General features: G+C 45.0%; 2 protein-coding genes across 5 annotated transcripts in view; one reads left to right on the forward strand and one right to left on the reverse strand.

Annotated features, from left to right (window-relative positions):
• LOC120516872 (tubulointerstitial nephritis antigen-like) overlaps positions 1 to 8,810 on the forward strand; it is a 43,162-nt gene extending 34,352 nt beyond the window's left edge. For all 4 annotated transcript variants that reach the window (XM_039738857.1, XM_039738858.1, XM_039738860.1 and 1 more), the window contains 2 exons: positions 5,828 to 5,873; positions 8,489 to 8,810. In XM_039738857.1, the coding sequence (XP_039594791.1) occupies positions 5,828 to 5,873; positions 8,489 to 8,644 (202 nt within the window). In that variant the 3' untranslated portion in view covers positions 8,645 to 8,810. The remainder of the gene's footprint in view (positions 1 to 5,827; positions 5,874 to 8,488) is intronic.
• A 413-nt stretch (positions 8,811 to 9,223) lies between these two features.
• LOC120516957 (protein FAM83B-like) overlaps positions 9,224 to 27,868 on the reverse strand; it is a 66,472-nt gene continuing 47,827 nt past the window's right edge. Inside the window, exon 3 of the mRNA XM_039738995.1 lies at positions 9,224 to 9,347. Coding sequence (XP_039594929.1) covers positions 9,224 to 9,347 — 124 coding nt within the window. The remainder of the gene's footprint in view (positions 9,348 to 27,868) is intronic.

A 27,868-nucleotide genomic window follows, 5' to 3' on the forward strand; every position in this document is an offset into this window, starting at 1 on the left:
AAAAGAAAATCGAAAAAGAAAGAAACGCGAGAGACGCGCACGGCCGCCGCAGACCGCGTGAGAGTCGCTCCCTGGGTGCGAATGTCAAAAGAAGACGGCGCAGGAAAAGCTCTTTGAAGTTCTCGTTTGATTTCACTTATTCGCAGAACCGTAACTCGATGCTGTGCATTTACATTATGGTGGGGGGGGGGGGGTTAATAAGCATTTCATCCCCTGCTGAATGTGTAGGTTTGCTCCTTTGAAAATGAACAGTCTCTGATTTTTATGGTAGTTTCATTTTAACGGAGAGAGACGGAAGATCAACCGAAAATCCAGAAAAGACGCATGACATCAAAGTTATTAGAGACGGTCCGTTTCTTTGTGAAGGAGCAAACTTACTAATTCAGCACGGGATCAAAAGATTAGTAAAATATGTAGTTTTGATTAGCATTTAAGTGTATTTGCCAGATCTTTATATCCCAATGATAATAACTAACGTTACAGTAGAACATACTAGTTATATATACTGTAAAGAATCAATTATTAAAGGTTCGTATTTTTTCCTTTTTTCAAGCGGCCATGAAGCACCGAGCCGAGGCTGTCCGCTGCTTGGCCCTCGTCAGTGAAGCTGCCCGCTGCCGCTGACTGGCACAGCCGCCTGTTATTCCAGCCATAAGGGATACGAGTGCAACAATGAATTAGTAATTGAATTATTAATTGAGCGGTCCAGTTTGCACATCCTGATCCCAACTTAATTGTAAGAATTTACCAACCAAAAGGCCATCGATTTTTAACAGGGATGTGAAAACGAAGGGAGGGGCAGTCAGGTGATGTTCACCTCCAGGTGGCAAATACTGTACGTCCTTCGAGCCAAAGTGGCTGTGATGAGAAGATGGACTCCAGTGGCATTTCGATTTATTAGGGCTCATCAGTACTTCGGGCAGTAAAGTTAATATGAAATGCATTAGTCTGAGCTACGTAAGGGCTTAGGAGTGGATATTGAAGGTCAGGGTCCTTTACCTGCACAGAGTTGTCGGTACAGCTTAGCCTCTGCCAGACGAGTGTGGAGCCGCGCGCTACGACTTAACAGCGTCGCTCTCTGCATTCGCAGGCTTTTATATTAACACGCACATATATATACAGTGGGTGTGTGGGTGGGGGGTGGTTAAGGATTGATCCCCTGCTGAATTTGTAAGATTGCTCACTTAGAAAGAAATGAACAGTCTCTGATTTTTATGGTAGGTTCATTTTAATGGAGAGAGACAGAATATAAATCGAAAATCCAGAAAAGACACCTGATATCAGAGTTAGAAATTGATTTGCATGTCATTGAGAGAAATAAGGATTTGATACCCAAGCAAAACAGTACTCAATACTTGGTGGGCTTGGACTTTTCATTTTATGTGTACAGTAAGTGAGCAAACTTACAAATTCAGCAGGGTATCAAATCCTTTGTACGAGGGATATCCAGAAAAAAAAAAGGTTACAACAGCTGTTAAAAATCGAAAAATGAATATATTTCAACCAAATTTACAGGGTATGTTCCAAATGTGTTTATTTCTCAGCATAATCGCCGTCAACTTCGATGCACTTCTTCAACCTGGGCACCAGTTTTTTTATACCCTCGTCGAATACGCTGCGCTCCACCTCCGAAAGCTTCTTCTCCCCACTGTCTCCTTCACCTCCTCATCGTTGGAAAAACGTTTCCCACCCAAGAATTCTTTCCATAAGTTTCCACAAGCTGACGATGGATCTCGGCCGCGGATTCGCGACGCAAAGTGAGGAACTTGATGACTGAATGAATCTCGCATCGGCGGTATGTGTAGCAAACGGCCTCAGAGGCTGACGAATTCGCTTGCTGTGATGACATTTCACAACTGACTGACGCGGTCCCGGGCTTATTTTCAATCAATCAATCAATCAACATTTATTTATATAGCACATATTCATACAAAAAAATGTAGCTCAAAGTGCTTTACAAAATGAATAGAAAAATAGAAGACACAATAAAAAATAAGCATAAGTCAACATTAATTAACATAGAAACCGTTAGGACCCCCCCTACAAGCAGGTATGCCAACCTTCGAAAAAAAAAATTCCCTGCACCCTCAGGGCACTTGTAACCTTTTTTTCTGGATATCCCTCGTATTTGTAACATACTGTATTTTAGATTAGCAATTAAGTGTATTTGCCAGGCAGCACGGTGACGCAGTGGGTAGCGCTGCTGCCTCGCAGTTTGGAGACCCGAGTTCGCTTCCCGGGTCCTCCCTTTGTGGAGTTTGCATGTTCTCCCCGTGTCTGTGTGGGTTTCCTCCCACACTCCAAAGACATGCAGGTTAGGTGCATTGGCGATCCTAAAATTGTCCCTGGTGTGTGTGCGCCCTGCGGTGGGCTGGCGCTGGGTTTGTTTCCTGCTTTGCGCCCTATGTTGGCTCCAGCAGACCCCCGTGACCCCGTAGTTGGGATATAGCGGGTTGGATAATGGATGGATGTATTTATATGATAATTACTAACGTTACAGCAGAATTAGTTAGCGTAAAGAATCAGTTAAAGGTTCGTCTTTTTTGTCTTCTTTCAAGCGGCCATGAAGCACTGAGCCGAGGCTATCCGCTGCTTGGCCCTCATCAGTGATGCTGCCCGCTGCCGCTGACTGGCACAGCCGCCTGTTATTCCAGCCATAAGGGATGCGAGTGCAGCAATGAATTAGTAATTGAATTATTAATTAAACCGGTCCGGTTTTCACATCCTGACTTAATTGTAAGAACTGATTAACCAAAAGGCCGTCGAGTTTTAACAGGGACGTGAAAACGAAGGGAGGGGCAGTCAGGTGATGCGCACCTCCAGGTGACGAATACGTCTTTCTGTTATGAGAAGATGGACTCCAATGACATTTCGATGTATTAGGGCTCATCAATACTCAAGGCAGTAAAGTTAAAATGAAATGCATTACGATACGTCGCTAGTCTGAGCTACATAGGGGCTCAGGAGTGGATTAGCGAAGGTCAGGGTCCTTTACCTGCACACAGAGATGTCCGTACTGCTTAGCCTCTGCCAGACGAGTGTGGAGCCGCGCGCTACGACTTATCAGCGCCGATATCTGCGTTTATATTAACACGTACATATATACTGTGGGTGAAATGAGGATTTGATCCCCTGCTGAATGTGTAAGTTTGCTCCTTTACAACGTAATGAATAGTCTCTGATTTTTAGGGTAGGTTCATTTTATCGGAGAGAAACAGAATATCAACCGAAAATCCAGAATAAACACATGCCATCAGACTTAGAAAGTGATTTCATGTCACTGAGAGAAATAAGGATTTGATACCCAAGCAAAACAGGACTTAATACTTGGTGGGCGAGCACAGCGGTGAGACGTTTCTTGTAGTTGCTCACCAGCTGACAGCTGGCTCTTTTTATAGGGCACCAGGAAGTGCTCCAGGTGCTTGATGCCCTTCTTCCGGGTGTGGTGGAAGTGCTGCAACACCAAAGGCTCAGCAATTCTCCAGGAGCTCCCCCTGGTGGTGGCCACGTGCACCCCAATAGGGTTGAGCTTCCAAGCTTCAAAACACATGGCACTGCTGCAAGCCAGGGGTGGCTGCCCTCTAGTGTTCTTGAGAGGGGTAATGCCCTGGATAAGCACTCTCCCCTGGTCCTCCCACCGTTGAGGTGTCCTGGCCGGGTAATGGTCCACAATGTATTTGAGGCAAGGGAACAGAAGGGCATCATAAGAGTTGTTTGGGGTGCCAGCCATGCCACCCAGCTTAATGACAGAATCCAAAAAACAGAACAACTGAAAGAGAGCGTGGGAATTGCCTGGTAAGCCAATGGGGCTTCTTAAATTGAGCACAGGAAAGGCGCTATATAAATGAAAGTATTATTAATTATTAGTGTTTAAATAAAGAGGCTCCATCGAGTGAGCCCAGGACATACCAAGTACTCAGATCCCAACTTCTTCTGGGGGTCATCACTATTTAAAGGATCTGATCGGAAGGGGTGGGGCTTCTTGGGACGTTATGGGCGTGGCTCAGTTGCCCACACTGAGCGTCTTCTCAGCACTGTGAGCAAAAAAGAGTTGATACTTTTAGCAACAGCGCAACAGGTGGTACCTCATACAGCAGGGTCCCAAAAGGGAATCTTGGCCTGCCAAGACTCCAGTAAACAGATTTTTTTTTTTTTGAGCCAATAATTCATTATTCTGCTTAGCACCTGCCGTACCGAGGAACTTGACAAATTACTTAACAATACAAATGTTGAGAATTACACTGGAGGCTCATAAAATATTTGGCATTTGCTGAAGTTGCTCTTTTCTTGTCCTCCAGTCTCAAGTCCCTCACAGCTCTGTAAGTTCTTACGTCACTCAGTATTTGCTTTGCTCTCACGCACACACGCACACACATACACACACACACAACACACGCGCGCACACACACACACACACACACACACAGCTCCTTTAAATACTCCACAACTGTGCTCCAGCAGGCACTGCCCTGTGGCAGCAGCCAGTTACACGACATCTTGAAGGCCACCTGGGTGCCACTGCTGGGAGATGTGAGCTCAGTCAGTCAGGTCTCATCTTGGCACTCGCTGACTGATTTATGTGTTTGCTTTGCTAAAATGTGCTCTCCGAGTCAGCCTGGAGTCCTCATAACTGGGACAAGCGCTTCAAAGTGGGTCAGTCTCTGCGCCCCCCACCCCTCCACCCTAACTGGCCTGCCAAAAATCACACAATGGAGAAATACAATAAAATAGTAAAATAAATTAAAAGAAAGAAAAGAAAATGCAGCAGAAACTTCAGAGCTTTCATTTAAAGAAACTGCTTTATTTCACTGAAACAATGCCACAGCCCAGCAGGAGGCGTCACTCCATCTCAGGGCACAGTCACAGACACAGGGCCAAATGAGAGACGGGCACCGCTGATTGGTCAATGCCTTAAAACTGCCAACTGTTGGAAATATTAAAGAGTGCAAAATAGAGAGAAAAAATACAAAAATGATAGGACTCTATGAAAAATGCAATATAATAAATATAATAAATGGCCTGCCTCTCTGAATTAGATAGAGGGATAGATGTGAAAGGCACTATATGATAGATAGATAGATAGTGTAAGGCACTATATAATAGATAGATAGATAGGTAGATAGATAGATAGATATGAAAGGCACTATATAACAGATAGAGAGATAATGTGAAAAGCACTATTTGATAGATAGATAGATAGATAGATAGATGACTCTTAAGGTACCCTGACAGACGAGTCAGTGACTAACAACAGACCATCACGGAGAGGGCAGGCGGAGTGACTCACATTTAATCACAATTTACTTCACCATTACAATCTTGCAGCCTTTTGCTTTAACGGTGTTGAGAATGCAGGTGAACTTTTCTTCTCGACATGTCCTAATACGTCCTGTGGAAATCTCATTAGATGTCTCCTTATTCTTCTGCCACACCCAGCGTCTGACATCAGTGGGCTGGCACAGTCGATGTTCTGAGTCAGTTGTGGTTAAGATGAACCTGAGTCTCCCAGCAGGACTGTCTGCCATCTTCATGTAAGCACATCAGTCAGTCTGTCCATCCATTAACAGCCGTTTAACAATCGTCTGTTTTTAGCAAAGAGGCATGTCTCCTTGTGAACTTTACAAATTAGTCCTGGACATCTTTTTGAAGTCTAAGAAGAAAAGTCCTGCATAAACATTTGAGCTGTTTAAGACATCGAAATGTAGGACAATCAGGGCAGGTCGTGTTATTCACAGCTGCTGGACTCCATTCAGCTTATTGTAGTAACAAACACAAAGCTGCCTGCCAAGAGCTCACCTGAGGTTTGGTTTTCTGTTTCATACCACAGGTGGGGGCACGAGAAACAAAATGGAGGAGGCAAAAAGAAGTTTTGGGTGAGTAAAAAGAAAACTGAGCTGAGATTTATGGACATTATGGCTTGAAAGTGACGGTGACAATCAGCAAAATAAAGACATGGAGGGGAGATGTATCTGTCTGTCTGTCTGTATATAGTGCCTTTCACTGTCTATCTATCTATCTATCTATCTATCTATCTATCTATCTATCTATCTATCTATCTATCTATCTATCTATCTATCTATCTATCTACAGTTGTGCTTGAAAGTTTGTGAACCCTTTAGAATTTTCTAGATTTCTGCATAAATACAACCTAAAACATCATCAGATCTTCACTCAAGTCCTAAAAGTAGGTAAAGAGAAACCAGTTAAACAAATGAGACACAAATATTATACTTGGGTCATTTATTTATTGAGGAAAATGATCAAATATTACATACTTGTGAGTGGCAAAAGTATGTGAACCTCACAGATGATCAGTTAGTTTGAAGGTCCGGTGTTTTCAATCAATGGGATGCCAATCAGGTGTGAGTGGGCACCCTGTGTCATTTAAAGAACAGGATCTATCAAAGTCTGCTCTTCACAACACCTGTCTGTAGAAGTGTATCATGGCACGGACAAAGGAGATTTCTGAGGACCTCACAAAAAGAGTTGTTGACGCTCATCAGGCTGGAAAAGGTTACCAAACCGTCTCTAAAGAGTTTGGACTCCACCAATCCACAGTCAGACAGATTGTGTACCAATGGAGGAAATTCAAGACCATTGTGACCCTCCGCAGGAGTGGTCGACCACCAAAGATCAGTCCAAGAGCAAGGCACATGTGTAATAGTCGGCGAGGTCACAAAGGACCCCAACTGAAGGCGTCTCTCACATCGGCTAATGTTCATGTTCATGAGTCCACCATCAGGAGAACACTGAACAACAATGGTGTGCATGGCAGGATTGCAAGGAGAAAGCCACTGCTCTCCAGAAGAAACATTGCTGCTCGTCTGCAGTTTGCTGAAGATCACGTGGACAAACCAGAAGGCTACTGGAAGAATGTTTTGTGGACGGATGAGACCAAAATAGAAATGAAAAGCGTTATGTTTGGAGAAAGGAAAACACTGCATTCCAGCATAAGAACCTTATCCCATCTGTGACACATGGTGGTGGGAGTATCAGGGTTTGGGCCTGTGTTACTGCATCTGGGTGAGGACGGCTTGCCTTCATTGATGGAACAATGAATTCTGAATGATATCAGAGAATTCTAAAGGAAAATGTCAGAACATCTGTCCATGAACTGAATCTCAAGAGAAGGTGGGTCATGCAGCAAGACAACGACCCTAAGCACACAAGTCGTTCTACCAAAGAATGGTTAAAGAAGAATAAAGTGAATGTTCTGGAATGGCCAAGTCAAAGTCCTGACCTTAATCCAATGGAAATGTTGTGGAAGGACCTGAAGTGAGCAGTTCATGTGAGGAAACCCACCAACATCCCAGAGTTGAAGCTCTTCTGTACAGAGGAATGGGCTCAGATTCCTGACGACTGGTGTGCAGGAATGATCAGAAGTTACCGGAAACGTTTAGTAAGGAGGGTCACACCAGACAGACACTGAAAGCAAAGGTTCACATATTTTTGCCACTCACAAGTATGTAATATTCGATCATTTTCCTTAATAAATAAATGACCAAGTATAATATTATTGTCTCATTTGTTTAACTGGTTTCTCTTTATCTACTTTTAGGACTTGAGTGAAAATCTGATGATGTTTTAGGTCATATTTATGCAGAAATATAGAAAATTCTAAAGGGTTCACAAACTTTCAAGCACAACTGTATCTACAGTATCTCACAAAGTCAGTACACCCCTGACACTTTTGTAAATATTTTATTATATTATTATATAAGTTATTTTGAGGGGACAGCAGATTTACACTGTGATACAAGCTGTACACGGACTACTGTCCACCCTGGCCATCGGACCTTACTCCTTTTCTATGTTAACTAATGTTGTCTTATTTTAATTTCTTATTTTGTCTTTTATTTTTCTATCCTTTCTTATGTAAAGCACTTTGAGCTGCTGTTTGTATGAAAATGTGCTATAGAAATAAATGTTGTTCTTGTTGTGTCAAAGTGTCATATCGTCAGTGTTGTCCCATGAAAAGATATCCTCAGATATTTACAAACATGTCAGGGTGGACTCATTTTGCTGAGATACTGAATCTGTCTGTTTGTGGCCTCATTACAGACTCAGAGCTCCACCGCCACTCTGGTAAGACCCTGCAGTGCAGTTTCCAGTGTGAAAGGCGCCATATCCGTTTTCATGGCTATACATTTTGGCGCTGAGAGCGCTGCACCTGTCAGTCCTCAAAGTATCTACATTTACAATAAACATTAAAACTTCATGTCTCAATTCCTTTGACTGAAATGTCACCTACAAATATCTACATGAAGGGGACCCTCAAGGTCCTCACTACCACCACCACCGAGGCGCCCACTCAAAGTGCCCACTCCACAGGTTCTCGGCACAGTTTGCTCCCCTCAGATCAGTTGGCCATTCTTCTGTTTCTTGCTCCATAAATACCCCACTCGGTTTGTCAAGCCCACTTTAGGACTGTGTAGGCCCTCGTCTGCTACCCTGTAATCCTTTGTCATTTGTCTGCTTCATTCAACAGATTGCTGCTAATTCCTGGGGGACATGGTGGGGAGAGGATGGTTATTTCCGCATTCTTCGAGGAGTTAATGAGTGTGACATTGAGATGTTAATTATTGGAGCCTGGGGTTATGTGGACATGTTGGATTATCCACCGCATGAAGACTATGATGCCTGATCCTCGGGCGAGACCACCAAGCACTGACCTGGGAGGGCTGCCAATGCTGCAGGCTTTCACTCCAAGTCAGTTCTGCTGTGTAGGCAGATTTTCATGGAGCCATTCTTCTTCTTCTTCTACTTCTTCTTCTTCTTCTTCATCTCACATTTACTTATTTAGCTGACACCTTTATCCAAGGCAACTTCCAACATTTATGACACACTTGGTTCCATTTCTTTTTTATTGTTCCAATTGGAGCTCAGGCAGGTCACATGACTTGCTCAGGGTCACACAGTGGTGTCAGTAGTGGGATCTGAACCCACAACCTCAGGGTTTGAAGCCCAAAGCCTTCACCACTCCACCACACTGCCTGCCGCCTCCTCCTCCTCCTCCTTCTCCTTCTTCTTCCTCCTCCATTTACTTATTTAGCTGGCACCTTTATCCAAGGCGACTTACAACATTTACGACACACTTGGTTCCGTTTCTTTTTTTGGTTTTCCAATTGGAGCTCAGGCAGGTCACATGACTTGCTCAGGGTCACACAGTGGTGTCAGAAGTGGGATCTGAACCCACAACCTCAGGGTTTGAAGCCCAAAGCCTTCACCACTGCACCGCACTGCCTGCCACTGCCGCCACCGCCTCCTTTTCCTCTTCTTCCTCCTCCTCTTCCTCTTTCTCCTCTTCCTCTGACTCTTCCTCTTCAATTCCTTCCCGTGCATATTTTCTGAAAAACAACAAAAAAAAGACTCATGTAATTAGCAGAATTAAGAGACCTCAATCATTTAAATGTGTTCAGTTTCAAGTCTTCTTAAGATGGAAACCCGCTGAACACACAGACAGCAAATGAACAACCGGTGGGCTTACGTGCCTGCTGGGTGAAAAATAATAAAATCCGGTGGATCGAGAAAGTGGTGAGACCCCTTCACTTCCTGTACACTTTACTGTGTTGTAGATGTCATTTTTAAACGGATTCATTTGACCTTTTTGCCCATCGGTCTGCACTCAGTGACCCATCACAACAAAGGGACAAGACGCATCAGAAAGGATTACAGATTTATTCAAAATGAAACCCTGAAATCTGCCATTCTTAGAAGTGTTCAGACCCTTCACTCCGTCCTTTTGTAGAAGCCCCTTTATGTGGCAATTCCAGCTTTGAGTCTTCTTGAGTAAAGTCTCTACAAGCTTTGCATCCTTGGATTTGGGCAGTTTGTCCTTTTCTTCCTCTGTAGCTCCATTAGGTTGGAATGAGCAGCGTTTGTAATCCGCCATCTTCAGGTCTCTCCACACGTGTTTAAAGGGTTAAATTCCAGGCCACTCCATCCTGGACTGGAGGAAATCACGGCCCCCTCATCAACGCCATTCCAGTGGTGACTGGGAGACTAGACAGAGGGGCGGGTCTACCATCAGGGTATTTAGGGGGCATGGCCAGGGTCTCATGACGACAAGGGGCCTGGAGAATCAGCGCTCTGAATTGACCAAGAGGCAATCGAGTGTCACCCTAAAATTAAGAGTCAGAAAGGGCTAAGGGGCCTGCGGGGGTCTTAATCTGGCCTTGCTAGACAGGGTTTTGGAAAAACTGAAAGGAGCAAAATGCAGAGCTATCTATAATGAAGACCAGTGGACCTCAGCCTGGGCTGCAGCTTCACCTTCCAATGGGACAAAGCAAGTGGCTTAGGGGATAACCTTGGGAATGTCTTTGAGTGGCCCAAATCAGAGCCAGGACTTCAAACGAACTGAACGTCTCTGGAGAGACCTGAAAAGAGCAGTCTGCTGACCCATCTACATCCAACCAGATGGAGTTTGAGAAGATCTGCAGAGAAGGATTGCAGAAGATCGACAGGTGAAACCCAACAAGAGTCTGGGCTGGAATGGATGCCAAATGGACTTCAGATAAGTAAGAGAAGACAGAAGCCTCTTCTCAATAACAGACACATGGACATCTGCTTGGAGTTTATCAAAAAAAAGACCCCTGAAGGACTCTCAAATTGTTAGAAATGAGATTCTCTGGTCTAACGTATCCAAGACTGGTCTGCTTGGTCTCAATTTTAACCATCAAGGTCGAGGATAAAGAAAATCCTCAAATTCCAGATGCATGAAGCTGGTCAAGTGAGACCCAAGACGACTCTGGGCTTGAATGAATGCCAAAGTTACTTCAGATAAGTACTGAGTACTCTTCTCAATAACAGATGCATGAACATCTGCTCGGAGAACAACCAGTACTGTGCCACCACCAGTATGGACTTTATAGAACCTTGGCCATACATAAGCCACTTCTCAATTAAAGGTGAATGGACACCTAGTTGGAGTTTGTAAAAAAGACCCCTGAAGGTCTCTTAAACTGTGAAAAGGGAGATTCTCTGGTCTAATGAAACCAAGACTGGACTGTTTGGCTTCAACCCTAAGCATCAAGGGGTTGAGGATGAAGAAATCCCTCAAATTCCAGATGCGTGAAACCTGTTGCATCAGACCTAAGAGAACTCTGGGCTGAAATGGATGGCAAAGTTACTTCAGATAACTTCTGACTACTCTTCTCAATAACAGGCACCTGGACGTCTGCTTGGAGTTTGCCAAAATAAGACCCCTAAAGGACTCCCAAACTGTGAGAAATGAGATTCTTTGGTCTGATGTATCCAAGACTGGACTTCTTGGCTGCTATTTTAAGCATCAGAACCAGAACTGTGTGTGAAGAAGCTTCCAGAAGAACAACCAGTACTGCAATGCTCCACCAGTTTGGACTTTTTTGGCATACTGGCCAGACAGAAGCCACTTCTCTGTTAAAGGTGCATGGACAACTACTTGGAGTTTGGAACAAAGCCACTTGAAGGACTCTCATACTCTGAGAAATGAGTTACTCTGCTCTGACGTATCCAACATGGGAATGCTTGACCTCAACTTTAACCATTAGGGGGTCGGGGAAGCTAGAAGGCCTCGAATTCTAGGAGCGTGAAGCCTGTCGTGTCAGACCCAAGAAGACTCCAGGCAGGAATAGATGCCAAAGGGTCTTCTGATAAGTACTGAGTACTCTCCTTGATAACAGATGCATGGACGACTACTTGGAGTTTGCAAAAAAAAAAAAAGACCCGTGAAGGTCTCTCAAACTGTGAGAAATGAGGTTCTCTGGTCTGATGAAACCATGACTGGACCGTTTGGCCTCAACTCTTAACATCAAGGGGTCGAGGATGAAGAAAATCCTCAAATTCCAGATGCATGAAGCTGGTCAAGAGAGACCCAAGACGACTCCTTGATGGAATGGATGCCAAAGGGACTTCTGAAAAGTTCTGAGTACTTTTCTTGAAAACAGATGCATGGACATCTGCTTGAAGCTTGCAAAGAAAGACCCCCTTCTCAAACTACGAGAAATGAGATTCTCTGGTCTGACGTATCCAAGACAGAACCAGAACTGTGTAATAAGAAGCTTCCAGAAGAACAACCAGTACTGCATGTTTCCACCAGTATGGACTCTATAGAACACTGGCCAGACAGAAGCCACTTCTCAATAACAGGCACCTGGACATCTGCTTGGAGTTTACAAAAAAGGACCCCTGAAGGGTCTCTCATATTGTGAGGAATGAGCTTCTCTGGTCCGACGTATCCAAGACTGGACAGCTTGGCCTCAATTGTAACCATCAGAGGGTCAGGGAAGCAAAAAATTCTCAAAGTCCAGAAGTGTGAAGCCTCTGGGCAGGAATGGATGCCAAAGGGTCTTCTAATAAGTACTGAGTACTCTTCTTGATAATAGATGCATGGACGACTACTTGGAGTTTGCAAAAGACCCCTGGAGGGTCTCTCATACTGTGAGGAACGAGATTCTCTGGACTGCCTGGCTTCAATTTTAAGCATCAGAGGGTCAGGGAAGCAAGAAATTCTCAAGTTCCAGAAGCGTGCAGCCTGTCGTGTCAGACCCAAGAAGACTCTGAGCTTCCCAAGGAGCTTCAATGAAGTACTGAGGGAGAACAGAAGCCTCTTCACCATAACAGGCACCTGGACATCTGCTTGGAGTTGGCAAAAAAAAGTCCCCTGAAGGGTCTCTCAGACTGTGAAAAATGAGATTCTCTACTCTGACATATCCAGGATTTCACTGTTCGGCCTCAACTCTTAGCATCAGGGGGGTCGAGGATGAAGAAAATCCTCAAATTCCAGAAGCGTGAAGCTGGTCACATGAAACCCAAGACGACTCCAGGCTGGAATGGACGCAAAAAGGGACTTCAGATAAGTGACTGATGGAAAGGTCTCAGCACTCACTATCCAATCCAATTTATTTCTGTAGAGCCCAGAATCACACAAGGAGTGCCACAATGGGCTTTAACAGGCCCTGTCCTTTCACAGCCCCCCAGCCTTGACTCTCTAAGAAGACAAGAGAAAAAATACTGAAGAAACCTTGAGAAAGGCAATTCAAGGAAAGACCCCTTTCCAGGCAGGTTGGGCGTGCTGTGGGTGTCATTAAAAAGGGGGTCAATACAACACAATACACAGAACAGAACACACGTAATCCCCTTCACAGAGCTCGATGGCCAGTCTGTCACGGCCACCCCAGAAATACAACACAATGGTAACAGGACAAGTGCAGAGCAAAATGCTGGGCTAGATGACATCACATCAGAGGATTCCGATTGGTTCAGAGTTCTCGGCCAACAAGCCGCCTCCACCCCTGACTGGCCAATCCACAGCTAGGCCGACCAATCAGATGAAAGGACCCTCCTACCTGATGATTCCAGAGCTCCAGTGTGTCCTGGTGAGAATGCAGGTTTTTATTTTTTATTTTTAATAAGTGTGCTGATACTCCTGCACTTCAGTTTCCCTTTTGTCATTCTGGGAGAATCAAGCAAAAAAAGAAAAATATGAATGACGTGATTTTCGAAGAGCGAAGGTGTCTGAAGGCTTTCTTAAGGCGCTATATGGACTCTGCATATGGTCACACCAGTGAGGAGCCCAGGACCAATTTAGAAGAGTCTTTTCATTGATGCCAGGCCTCATTCCGGGTATCAAATCCTGCTGGTTTGATGGTGGTGGGGGGAGGTCGACCCTAAGCTGAGTTGGCAAAGACAAATGACCAAATGTCCGAATGGACGAACGTCTCCTGGCATTTTTTTTAAATATAATGGGATTAAAGGAGCCACCACACAGGAGCCAGCAGATGAAAGCTTAAAGAAGGCCGCCTGTGCCAAGGCGTGAACGGGCAAAAGCAGCGAGGGCTCCACATCATGACTGCCATGGGCGGTGGGCTCCGCTTGGCTCGATTTATCCAACGCTTTCATGTAAAATTCAATTGACACCGGTGTCTCTCGTTCACCATTTAAATTATAAACGCATAACTGCCGGAGCCGTCTGTGTAATCTGACATAAAATAGAGAAGATTAAACTGAATAAGACCCCAGAGAACAATCAGATACGTCTGGCTTTAGCTGACGATGGGAGAAGACAGCAGCAGACTTGAATATCTGACAGCAGCAACGCATTAAACAGCAAAGCGTGTGATGGTGGGGTGTGAGTGGAATAAAATAAGACGGAGCTCACCCTCAGGCTACTGAAGTAAGGAGCCATAAATGTCAACACTGTGTCACCATTGGCCGCTTATTCTAGCATCACAGTCATTTGGTGTGGCACCTTGAACTTGTACTCCTGTTGAAAGGCGCCATATAGAATGAGCGTTGAAGGGAGATTACCAGAAGGGGCTTGACGGAAACATTGGTAAGCCTGGGACACGTACATCCCCTCGGTGACTGGGCTCAGATTGTCGTCACACCATGGCATGGGTGTGAGGCGCCTCACATGGGTCACGTTGAGGAGAAAGAAGGAGAAGAGCAGGGTGGAGATGGCAGGTTAAGGAATGAGGAGGTCCTCTGGGGGCCAGTCTAAGTGGGGGGGAAGCGACAGCCTGGGGATTGGTGTCTGTCACTAGAGGGCGTACTGCAGTGTGTTGTGTGGAAGGCCAGGTTAAGGGGGATCCTGGGAATTTCTCTGAATTTTAATAGGATACTTGGAATCCCCTGTACCAGGATAGTTATGGAATTATACAAAGGAGCTCAGGTCAATGGAGTCCACAGGCAGTGGATGAAGTCTGAAGTTTGCATAAGCAAAGACACTAGGGGGCACACTGCTGTAGGGCTCCAGGAAGGCCAGCTGAGGGTGATGCTCAGAAGAACTATGGGGCGTCACCTGGGAGTCCACTTTAATATATAGTCTGTGTGAGGTGAACCTAAACAAGTTACCGAAATTCAGGAAAGTCACCAAGGGGCACAGACTGGTATTGTATATGGAAGATCAGATAAAGGTGGTCCTCACTATTGTCAATAACTCAGGAACCTTACCAAGGATAGATAGATAGTGTGACAAACAGCTTGGACACAGAGAGGCAGACACCGATAGTTCACCTGACACATGTTTATTATCCATACGATTTACACAAGTGAAGCACACACAACCCAAAACTCCCCCAAAGTCCAGGCCTTCTTTCACAATGTCCTTATTCAGGTCCGCCTCCACTCCTCTCCTCCGAGCTCTGTCTTTCTCCACTCCCAACTCCATCAATCGAATGGAGGGAGGCGGCCCCTTTTATAATCACCTGGACGAGCTCCAAGTGCCTCCTGATAACCTTCCGCTAGCCCTCCCAGGTGCGGCGGAAGTGCCGGCTGTGTACCCGGAATCATTCCGGGTGTCCCTGGTCTTCTTCCCCCCAGCACTTCCTGGTGTGGAGGAAGTGCTGAGGGCCAGGGTTCCTCAGGCATCCGGGCACCCCATGAGCCCATGAGCCCCTATAGGGTTGAGTGTCTAAGCTCTGTTCCCGTGGTCCCCAAAGCCACCAGGGCAGTCACCCACTCATGGTCTGGAGGAGGAGTAAGCCCTCTTCCGGTCCTTCTGGGCATCCTGGCTGGGTGCCACCCCCAGCCACTTGCCACAATAGATGGATATGAAAGGCACTGTATGACAGATAGATATTTTAGTGTAGTCAGCAGGATAGATAGATAGATAGATAGATATGAAAGGCATTATATGATAGATAGATAGATAGATAGATATGAAAGGCACTATATGATAGATAGATAGATAGATATTTTAGTGTAGTCGGCAGGATAGATAGATATGAAAGGCACTATAAAATAAATAGATAGATACATATGAAAGGCACTATGTGATAGATAGATATGGAAGGCACTATATGATAGATAGAGTGAAAGGCACTATATAATAGATAGATAGACAGATAGATAGATAGATATAAAAGGCACTATATGATAGATAGATAGATAGATAGAACTTTATTTGTCCAATTCAGTGGAGTACTGTACATGGAAAGTGAATGACAGATGGTGCCTCAAGTCTTTGTAAGCAACGTCACTAGGGGGCACACTCCGGTGTGGCAGGTAAGGGTGATGCTCTTTATTTTAGCAAAACTATGGGGTGTCCCATGGCGTCTCTTTCAATACAGTGCGTGAGGTGAACAGTGGGTACCTTAAACAAGTTGCCTAAATTCATGAAAGCCACCAGGGGGCGCAGTCTTTTGTTGTACTGTATATAGAAGATCAGATAAAGGTGGTCCTCAGTATTCTCAGAGTCTCATCTTTATTGAGGAACCTCACCAAGGATCCCAGTTCAATAGAGTCCATGGCAATTGAAGGAAGGGTGAAGTCGAACCTCTTGCTAGACATTTCAACTACCTGCCCAGACCGCTTCACCTGACTCTGCTTGATCCGGAGAGTAGCAGCTTCTTCTCCAAGGACCCTCCATGTTGCTCCTCATTGACCCTGATCCTACCCCTGTGCTGGCTGCTAAGTCCTCCAGAGCTCGTCTTACTTTTGGTCTCGTTGCAGAGCTCATGGCCCCAGGTGAGTATGGGGTTGTACTGCCGACAAACACGTAAACCTGTAATAAAGATAAATATTTATGTTTGTGCAGATCGGAGCGCAGGCGGGTCGGACAAGTCCTGCAGGGTCACACAGGGAGTCGGATTCAGGGCTTGAACCAGCAGCCCAATGGCTTTGAGTCCAGCATGTCTGCCTGCACATCTCTTGGGTTTCAAAATTCATCTTTTTGAGTTTTTTTTTAAAGCATGAAGTGTAAAATGAATAATTTTAGAAGAACCCTTGGGGCGCCTTAATTGATTCAAATGTTCTTTTTTTTTCTTTCCTTTCTGGAATTCTTCTCTAAATATCTCCTGGCTCACGTTCAGCTTTGGGACACGCCAATCGCCCCTCCCTGTTTTCACATGGGGTGAGTACAGAAGCAAATTATCTGCTGAAGTTTCCAGTCGAGCCGCACGCCTTTTGCCCCCCAGCGTTTTGCCGCTGATCTGCGCGCCCCGTGTGTCGTGGAGGTGACGCGCATTCGCCTTCCCAAAGAACGAGAGCAGCCCTGGCAGGAAATGGAAGATTTATGTGGCTCACCCTGTGGGGGAGACATGAGGAGTGGGAAGAAGGGGAAAAAAAGGGAACACGGGGGTGGGCGTCGTGCTTGATGGTGCGTGAGTGCGGATGCGAGGGCGAGGCGGTGACAACGCCGGCCAGTTCTACCAGAGCTTGGGAGACCGGCACTTGTGTAATTATGGAACAAAAGTGTCCATTTAATTGAAAGAATGAAGGTGCGGTGCTAGGAGTGGAGCCATAGGTGAATATTTAGTAGGGGATATGCCACGGCTCTGGCAGCAGACTTGCACCGTGCCCACACGTCTGTGCCACCTGAGTACCAGATCAAAGTGTTGGTCAATTTGAAGTGTCATCCAGTTGAGCAAATGCCCCAGTCCCAGAGCTGAAGCAGGCACTTACTGTATAGATAGATAGATAGATAGATAGATAGAGTGATGGAACTGGGCTGTCAGTGAGCCCCAAACATGATCACATGAATACAGTCCCGGGTTCAAATGAGGGATGGTTTTAATCTCTCTTCTCACCACTTCACAATCCTCCTCCACTCGAGTGTTGCTTCCATCCTCCCAGCACCGACTTGCCTGGATAACAGCATGCAGTCAATTTTACTTCTGGTGCCATGGATACTGTCCGATGGAAGTACTTCCCGGTCATACAGAAGTTCATAAATTGGGGAGTATATCTCCCTGCTGCCAGACTACAACTCCCAGCATTCCCCAGTGGTTCCCAAATGGGCACTGATATGGAGGGCTGCTGCCATCTAACACCAGGGGGGAATTAACACCCCTCAAAGACAGTCCTTCCTTGTCATCTTCTTTTATCCCGGCACATGTCTGGTTGGGATGCCTTTCTAATTGCCTGAGGCATCCTGGCTGGGTACAGAATTCCTGGTCATGATGTCTGTCCCTCTCCCTGAGAAGTCCTTTTCAGATCTGGTGCCTTTCACACCCTTGGCTGGAATGTCTGTCTGTCCTCCAGGAGTCTCCTGTCCGTCTAAGGTACCATCCCATCTCCTGGGCGGGATTCCCATCCATCCTGCATGCCACCTACAATAGAGAGATAGACAGATGAATGGCACTGTATGATAGATAGATGGAGTGAAAGGCACTATATAATAGATAGATAGATAGATAGATGGAGTGATAGGCACTATATAATAGATAGATAGAGTGAAAGGCACTATATAATAGTTAGATAGATGGAGTGAAAGGATAGATAGATAGATAGATAGATGGAGTGAAAGGCACTATATAATAGATAGATAGATAGATAGATAGATAGATAGAGTGAAAGGCACTATATAATAGTTAGATAGATGGAGATAGATAGATGAGTGAAAGGCACTATAGATAATAGATAGATAGATGGAGTGAAAGGCACTATATAATAGATAGATAGATAGATAGATGGATGGAGTGAAAGGCACTATATAATAGATAGATAGATAGATAGATAGATAGATGGAGTGAAAGGCACTATATAATAAATAGATAGATTTGTCAATTCGGAGAAAGTAGTTAATGCCCCGTTGACCTTTTACCCTGCTGTGCTGATTACAAACAGGTCATGACCTGTGAGGCCACACCCCTAGAAACGCAGGACACAGACCTAACAATAGGTACTCAAACACAGAGCAAGATTTCACTTCTAGAAATGAAATAATAAATCAATTAAATAAAACTGACATAGAAAACGTTATTAAATACATCATTAAAAAATTAAATGACAATACTAACATAAAGGACGGTAATCCCAGAATCACAAATGAACAGTAAAGATAAGGGAGGAGCTGTGGCCTAAGCATGACACCTCGGATGTGACCAACCACCTTACAAGGATATGTGATGCCCAGGTTGCCCAAAGCTGGCATACTCCCTTAAACTGGGGACAATGAAAGACGTAAACTGAGGATGGACTGGGCAATAGGGACACACACACACACACACACCGAGCAAGCGACAGTGCAGAGTGACTTGTGCTTTTTTAATTGTTATATAAACAATCCAAACAAATCAAAGTGCCAAGGCAAAAATGCAGTGTAGGATTTTCCAAAAATTAATCCATAAAAACCGTATTCGATTGAAGTTAAACTACCATAAGTCGGTCAAATATCGAAGTTTCAAACCACCGTCAGGCTGTGTGTTCCTAATGGTCACCCTAGAAGACGAGACGTCCACCATCAAGCACAGTCCTAATCCCTTCTGGCTTTATTTCCCCCCACCTTCCCAGAGCATTCAGCCCGGGGACCCCACAAGGGCCGCCCTCGTCTCTCGCTGCCATCCCCTGGAGTCCAGCGGGAGTCGGCTGGAGTTATTGGTCACTCCTATGCCCGTGAGTGCCATCCACTCACTCACTTCCTCCCGGACCACTCGCCCCCGTTCTGCCACCACCCTGCCTCTTCTCTTCTTTCTCTTGACGTCTCTTTTTCTTGCTGTTTATTTCGTTCTCTCCCTCTTCTCTTTCGCTCTTCATACTCGAACCCCTCTTATTCTCGTCTTAATTACGATCCCTGGGCTGGGCTGACCACTCTCCATGTGGATGTGCGATCAGCCAGTTTCCCCATCAACACCACCCTGCTCGGCCACGCTATCACACACCCCTATGTCTTTCCCTGAGCCTGAGTGCACACTTCTTAATAAAAACACGAGGACCGCCACCGACCGCTATCTCATTTTAAAGAGAGAAGATGTGGAGGGCACAAGTCAAATCAGACTCCAGTACGGCAACGGAATGACAAAATATTGGCACCCCCCCTCGCCGTCATGTGACCAAAGCAAAGCAATATGAAAAATAAATAAAATAAAGCTGAAAGTAAAAAGTAAGGACAGAAATAAAGTCTTCATTAAAAAACAAAGGAGAAAGCGAAATAACATAAAATCAAAATGAAAACAGCAGCATGGCTCCCACGGCTCACTGCTGCGTTGTTTCTCCCAGACGCTTTCAGCCTGTCCTTTCATCTCCCCCTCGGCCCGCCCGCAGACCACTTCACCGCTCTCTGCTCCTTTTGATATCGGCTGCTCAGACGTGGCTTTTGTGCTCCCCTTGTCGCTCGGCTGAAGATCTGCGGTGGTCTCTCAGGTTTAAAGTCAAACGGCTGCAGAAGACCCCAACGCTGGTCTTCCTATCACACCATGGATGGCCATGTCTCCCTGTGGCCACCTTGGGTTTGCTTTATGGCCGATTAAAAGGTCAGCCGCTGGGTAACCCTGGGCAGGGTCGATGCCGGGTGACTGTCATACGAACCGTAATGGAAGGCGAAGATACTCTGAGGGAATAAACAACACAGCTTTGCACTTCCAGTTGAGCTGTGGACAAGTGGGTTTGGAGAAGATGGGTGGGTGTGCTTCATAACCGTGTAATGGAGGGGTGGCTGCATCTCTCTGCGTGGTGTATGCATGAACTCCCCATGTCTGCCTTCGTTTCCTCTGACTGCGCCCCCACCATCCAAAGGTGAATTGGCGACGCTAAATTGTCCCAAATGTGTGTTTGCCATGTGATGGAGTGCCACGCGGCTGTGCAAGGTTTCTTCCTGCCTTGTGCCCATTGCTAGCAGGGATGGGCTCCGGCTCCCCCTGTGACCCTAGTCTGGATTAAGTGGTTTGGAAAAGGACATGACCATGCAGCGCAGTGCTTAGTACAGCTACCTAACGGCTTCAGAGCCCCAGGTATGATTTCATGCCAGGTCACCATCTTTGTGTTACTTCCATGGTCTCTCTGCATGTGGATTTGTCCTCCGACTTGTAGTACACCCAGTTCTTTCTCGCCTATCCCATAGACACACAGATTTGTTTAATGGGCATGGTTTGCAAATGTCTGGTTATCTGGGCAAACTGAGCAATCATGGCAGAAGGGCATTGGTAAGAAATGTGACATTTACAAAAATCCCTAACGTCCTCTTTTCACATTTGGAGCCACCACAACTCTTCCCAGAGCTGTCTGGCTGCCTGAGGAAATGGGGGGAAAAGGACCTTGGTAAGAGAGGTGACCGAGAACTCAATGGTAACCGCAGATGAGCCCCAGAGAACCCGTGTGGAGATGTCAAGAAGGACAACCATTACCTCAGCAACCCACTGATGTTGATCCTATGGCAGAGTGGCCTGGAGACTCATGAAAGCCCTCTTGGAGTTTGCAAAAGGACTCCTAAAAAACTCTTGAACTTTGAGAAACAAGAATCTCTGGCCTGATGAAACCAGTTTTGAAGTCTGAGAGTCACATCTGAAGGAAACCCTAACCACTCATCACCTGCCCGATACCATTCCATAGTGAAGCATGGTGGCGGCAGCATCAGGGATCGGCACACTAGTTAGGGTAGGCCTAAGAAAATGACAAGTGTCTGTGTATCTGTTTGTCTGTCTGTTCTATGCCATTTTGTATGGGATTTGTAAAAGCAGTGCTAATGTTCTCTTCACGTGCCATATGCTAGATTGACAAATGTAACATATTTTATTACTACAAATGCTTTTATGCACCATCTGTTAGAATGATAAATGCAATACATTACATAAATATGCATAATGGTCCATCTGCTGGAATGACAAATGTAATGCATTTAACTGCTAAAAATGTTTATGATGCACCATCTGTTGGAATGACAAATGCAGTGCAATTTATTAATACAAATGTTTGTGATGCACCATTTATTGGAAGGACAAAATAATGCATTTAATTGTTAAAATGTTTATGATACACCATCTGTTGGAATAACATGCACTGAATTTTATTACTACAAATATTTATGATGTGCCATCTGTTGGAATGTGAAATGCAATGTATTTTATCACTACAAATGTTTCTGACACACCTTCTGTTTAAATGTGAAATGCAATGTATTTTATCACTACAAATGTTTCTGACACACCATCTGTTGGAATGAAAAATGCAATGTATTTTATTACTACAAATGTTTTTGACACACCTTCTGTTTAAATGACAAATGCAATGCATTTTATTACTATAAATGTTTAATATGCACCATCTGTTTGAATGACAAATGCAATGCATTTTATTACTACAAATGTTTGTGATGTGCCACCTGTTGGAATGACAAATTTAATTCATTTTATTACTACAAATATTTATCATGTACCATCTGTTGGAATGACAAATGCAATGTTTTACATTACTGCATCTATTACAAAATACATTCTCGCAGATGGTGCATTGCAAATGTTAATGCTGAGGTCTTTGTTGATTTCTTTACAGTACATTTCAGCCAGTCTTAGATGGGCAGCACAGCTAGTGCATATATAAGCTTAATAGTAGTATTGTAACAATAAATTAGTTTACGTTTACGTTTCTGGGTTTGCAGAGAGACAAAGTCCTGGAATGGAGGAGCTTTGATCATCCTCGAATCTTCCTAAGAGGGGCCGTCCAGCCTATTAATATCCCCTGTACTGTAAGATCCCACTCACCACCTGTCCTTGCGTTCACCTTCAGGGCACTGTTGACTTTCCGGGTCATTGGCTGCTAAGTAAACTCAGGAAGCTACACAGCACAGTGCCCACCAGTGGCTCCTTGGGTTCAATGCAGCCTTAGCTGTACTAAGGGGACACACACCAATGGTAAACCAATAGCTATCCCAATTGAACCTCACCAGCTGCTTATTCATCTGGTAACCTCCTAAAAGGCAGCTCAAATCAGAAGACCAGAAATAAATGTGTTATTGGCTTGGTTATGCTGCAGGCTCCTTTGGGATTTGTCAGTCCAGCTCATCTTAATGATTTGCCTACAGAAAATTAAACAGAAGTCAATGTTACAAATTTCAAATCATCCCTCAAACCGGTCGAGCTGGATTGAAGAATCCAAGATGATGCCAACAGAACATTCTTACCTACTGCTGGATTTGATTTGTCTCTTTGCTTCAGCAGACCACTGGTGCCAGTTCTTACATCGCTTAATCCGATTCAGGGTGGGTTGGGGATGGTGGTTTGGGGGATTCTGAGCCTCACCCAGCAACAAAGGGAGCAAAGCAGGAACCAAACCTGGAGGGAACGTCAGATCAGCACACCCACACTCACAAATAGGGGCAGCCAAATAAACCAAAATGTGTGTCACATGTCACACAACGTCTACAGAAGGTCCACGGTTGACCATGACCGAACCGAGGTCCAAGGAGTTCCATGCTGAGCTTAGAGACAGGATTGTGTCTTGGCAAAGATCTGGAGAAGGCTGCAGCTTTGAAGTTCTGAGGAGCACATTGGCCTCCATAATTCGTTTAGGAGATCCCCGCCTGGCCAAACTGAGCAATCCGTGGGAGAAGGGCCGTGGTAAGAGAGGTCTGACCTAAGAACCCAATGTTCACTTTGGCGGAGCTCCAGACCACCTGAGTGGAGATGACAGAAACATTGAGAAGTTCAATCATCACTGCAACACTCCACTAATGTGGGCGTTATGGCAGACTGGCCAGATGACACGTGAAATCCCACTAGGAGTTTGTAAAAAGGCAACAGAAGGACTCTTGGAAAATCGGATTCTCTGCTCTCATGAACCCAACATTAGCTTCAGTCGTGAATGTCATGTCTGGAGGAAGCCGTGCAGTGCTCTTCACCTGGGCATACCATGTCAGTCGAGATGCTTCATCACACTGTGGGGTCTTTTTTTTTATTCCAGCGTCATGGACTAGGAGATTAGACAAGATAGGCAGAAAGCAGAATGGAGCAGAGATAATATTTAATGAAAATCATCTCACCACGCTAAGGACCACAGACTGGGACGAAGGCTCACCTTCCAGCAGGACAACACAGGAGCGGCTGAGGGACAACTCAGTGAATGACCATGAGTCGAACCCGGACCTGAATCCCATCAAACATCTCTGGAGAGACCTGAAAGTAGCCGTCCACATGTTGGCACAGTTAGGCATGTGCAACATGGGCAGCCACCCAGGGTGACACCTTGCTAAGGGCACCCACACCAAAAACTTCTGAATGGTGATTACAGCCAGAGCTGGTCAATTTGTTAGAGGTGCCACTGATGAAAGTATGTGCACAGGGGGGTGGCACGCGCTCCGGACAAGGGGTGTGGGTGTAATAATTCCAACTACCTGTTATGAACACCGAGGGGCACCAGATAGGCTTCGAACTGGCACTGCATCCACCTGACAGAGTTTGAAGGGACCTTCATAGACGAATGGAAGAAAATCTCCAAATCCAGGTGTGTGAAGCTTGTCCCAGGAAAACTCCCTGCTGGAATGGCTGCCAAAGGGGCTTCTATTGGTAGAGGATCAGAATACTCGGGGGAACGGGTGATGCTAAATTGGCCTTGGTGTGTGTGTGTGTGTGTGTGTGCTCACCATATGATGGACTGCTGCCTTGTCCTGCTTGCACCCGATGCTTACTAGGATTGGCTCCAGCTTCCACATAACCTAACTCGGGATAAGGGGGCTTAAAAATGGATGGATGGGTGGGTGTGTCAGTATCTGATTTGACTAAATTTGCACAAAATGTCTAAAATCCTGTTTTTGCACTTTCATTCTGGGATAGCGAGAGTCGCTTGGAGAAGGAAAAAATGAATCCGAGTGACTGTAACACAGAACCAGGGACGTTCTTAGGCATGCGCGAACTATGCATCTGCATAGGGCCCGACCGTGAGGGGGGCCCCGACTTACAATTTTTTTTTTGTTGGGCTGTGGGCCTGTGGCCCCTGGCACTGCATCTATCTGTGCCAGTCCCTCACGTCATGTGTCACGATACCCTCCGCATCCTAAATTTTATCGTTCTTTTCCAGACGTATTATTAGAACACTTTCCTGAGCTCCAGAGGGGGCTCCACTACCCGGACCCACCCCACGCATCCAGGGCCTGCACATTTCTGAACCGCGTAGGGCCCCCAAACTGCAAAGAACGGCCCTGACAGAACAAAATGTGCACAAAAGTGATATTAACTCAAGGCGCTTTCTTTGACCTCCTCCTCCTCCTCCTTCACGCCTCTTCTTGGGGTTCTGTTCTTGGGGTTCTGTTTACGCCCGGAGGCACCCATTACAGGTGTGAGTATGTAAGGTAATATCACATACCTGGCTGAAAATGGAGGAATATTACATGAATAGAGTCAAACGAATCGAAAGTAGGCACTCATTGTATTGGATCGGTGAAAGCGGCGTTCGCGTCGAATTTGGCGAATCGCCGAGGCCGTTGGAGTCGCCAGCTCGTTCATTTTCGGCGTGGGCGGGGCTTTGATTTCAAACAGGTTCTGCTCACTCGGAGCTCCCTGAAGGTGTCACCTTTCACTCATTTGCATACGTCACCACCCACCTCGGTGTGCACCCTGACATCATATCAGCACTTTGTCTTTTGTTGGCACACGGCGGATAAATCGAACTTTTCAGAAGTTCCTTTATTATTATTTTATTTTTTTATTTTGTATTTTTCGCCTGTCACTCAAATCCCCTGGACACCCCCCTCCCCAGAGTATTTTTAGGTCTAAGGTGAAACGTCCTGCGTGTCAACCTCACCGGCGTCCAATAGGAGCCCCCCCCCACACCTTGGAGTCCACGAATATAGGATTTCCCACCTTGAAGAATGACAAAGTAAGTTTCCTGTTTACTTGTCCCGTGCCGGCGGCCGGAGCTTCTTGTAGAATGCAATTAAACGAATACGGTGGCTTGGCTTTAATAAAAGGCGAAAGTGCGGCTTGCAAAGTTTTTGTCTTTACGAAAAACAACCCCGCCGTCTGCTCGCTGGTGTGTGTGTGTGTTTTTAACATTAGTGGACTAAAACTTCCGCCCTGTGGGTGACACAAACAGTAGGAGCGACAGCAGCCCGGTATCACCACCTTTAAGGTACAGGGCACGGGCTACCGAGAGCTAAATCGGATGAGGGCGAGCGCAGCTTTTAGAAACAAGTAAAGGAGGAAAGGAGACATCATGACAGCACTTTTAACAAACACGAGGGACTGTAAGACAGAAAGGGAGAAGACCCCCGAGATTCAATCGAACGGGAAACTGACAGAACACGAACACGAAACAGCAAGTGGGAAAGCGAAGGCCGGCAAACATTTGATGCAAGTCTGCACACGTGAGGGAGCGGGACGGGGGGCTGCGCCGAGTGCTGCGTGCGCGCGCCGGGGACACAGACCCCTTAAAGTGTGCGCTTGGGGACAGTTTTCAATGTCGCTGGATTATCGCAACAGGCGAATGGAATCAATATTAGGATCTGTCATGTAGGCGAGGTGGCCAAGGGTGTGCAGAGGCTTCTTGACCCCCCGGGCCGGCCATCGCACTCTCGCCCGCCTCTCTGAGCCGAAGCTTCGCGCAGTGTTTACTCAGGCACTGCGGTGCTCATCCCATAAACGTGAATGCCAGGTTAACTCCCGTCTGGAATTTGACCCAGTGTCGGGGTCTGCCTTATGCTCAGAGCTGCCTGGGTAGGCACCACCACCCCATGACTCAGAGTTGGGTTAGATAGTGAAGTGATGAATACATGTGAGGTGTGGGGCAGGGAATAGAAATAAGTAAACGGAATATACGGCATACTGTATAGGATCGGGAACAAGGAATTAGATAAATAGTGAAAGGCACTATATTAAAACAGACATGTCGATAAGGATTTTATCTATCTATCTATCATGTAGAGCCTTTCATTTCTCTTTATTAAAATCATATCAAGTTCAAATCATATTTTATTTGTCACATACAAATTATACATTTTAATATGTGGTGAAAGTCTTAGGGTATTGGGCACTTATATATTAGATATTCTATAATTCCTTTCATTTATATCTAAATATTTTTTAAGTACTTCCTTTCATTTATGTCTACCAATCTATCTTTTATAAACTACATTTCTATCTAAAATAATATAAAATATAGTTTCTTCCATGTCTTTGTACCTATCTATCTTTCTTTTGTATAGTGTCCTTAATTTCTGTCTACCTATCTTTTATACAGTGCCTTACATTTCTATCTGTCTATTTTTGTGTAGTGCCTTTAATTCATATCTGCCTGTCATACTTTTATATCTATCCCCCTATCTTATACTGTATAATAATTTTTCTATTTATTATATAACACCTTTTCATGTCTACTTATCTATCTTTTCAGTCTTTCTCAGTGCCTTTCATATGCATCAGTCTTTTATATACTCCATTTCATATCTGTTATATAAGTTCTTTCCCAGGTTTCTATTACAAGCATTTCTTTATAAAGTGCCTTTTACAACTGTCTTTTTTTATAGTGCCTTTTGTGTCTTATTTTTGTATATTTTCTTTCCTATCCCCCATACAATGTGTTTCATACCTATTATTTTGTATGAATTCTTAAATTGGTTGGACGAATATACACTCTGACAACACTGAAAATGGTTGAAATGACTTTTAGCTGCATCTAGCTGTCTATAATTTAATATAGTGCTTTTCACTATATCTATCTATCTATCTATCCTGCCGACTATACTAAAATATCTATCTATCTATCTATCTATCTATCTATCTATCTATCTATCTATCTATCTATCTATCTATCTATCTATCGCCTAATTCTGTGTGGCTGGTGCCCCAGTCATTCCTCTTGGTATCTGTCCCAGTCTGTGGTGTTCATAATATATATATATACACACAACAGACTAACATACATGATATAAAATACTGTAATACACTATTCATGTTTTTATGGAAAACATATAGACAATATTTAATAAAAAATATACAGAATATATACAATGTATACTTATATATACACTGTGTGCACAATTATTAGGCAAGTGAGTATTTTGACCATATCATCATTTTTAATGCGTATATTCCAACTCCAAGCTGTATTAACTTGAATGCTTATTGGATTTAAGCACGTCAGGTGATGTGTATTTGTGTAATGAGGGAGGGTGTGGCCTAAGGAGATCAACACCCTATATCAAGGTGTGCAGAATTATTAGGCAGCTAGTTTTCCTCAGTGCAAA

The sequence above is a fragment of the Polypterus senegalus genome, chromosome 16 (genome assembly GCF_016835505.1).
Source record: "Polypterus senegalus isolate Bchr_013 chromosome 16, ASM1683550v1, whole genome shotgun sequence".
NCBI lineage: Eukaryota > Metazoa > Chordata > Cladistia > Polypteriformes > Polypteridae > Polypterus > Polypterus senegalus.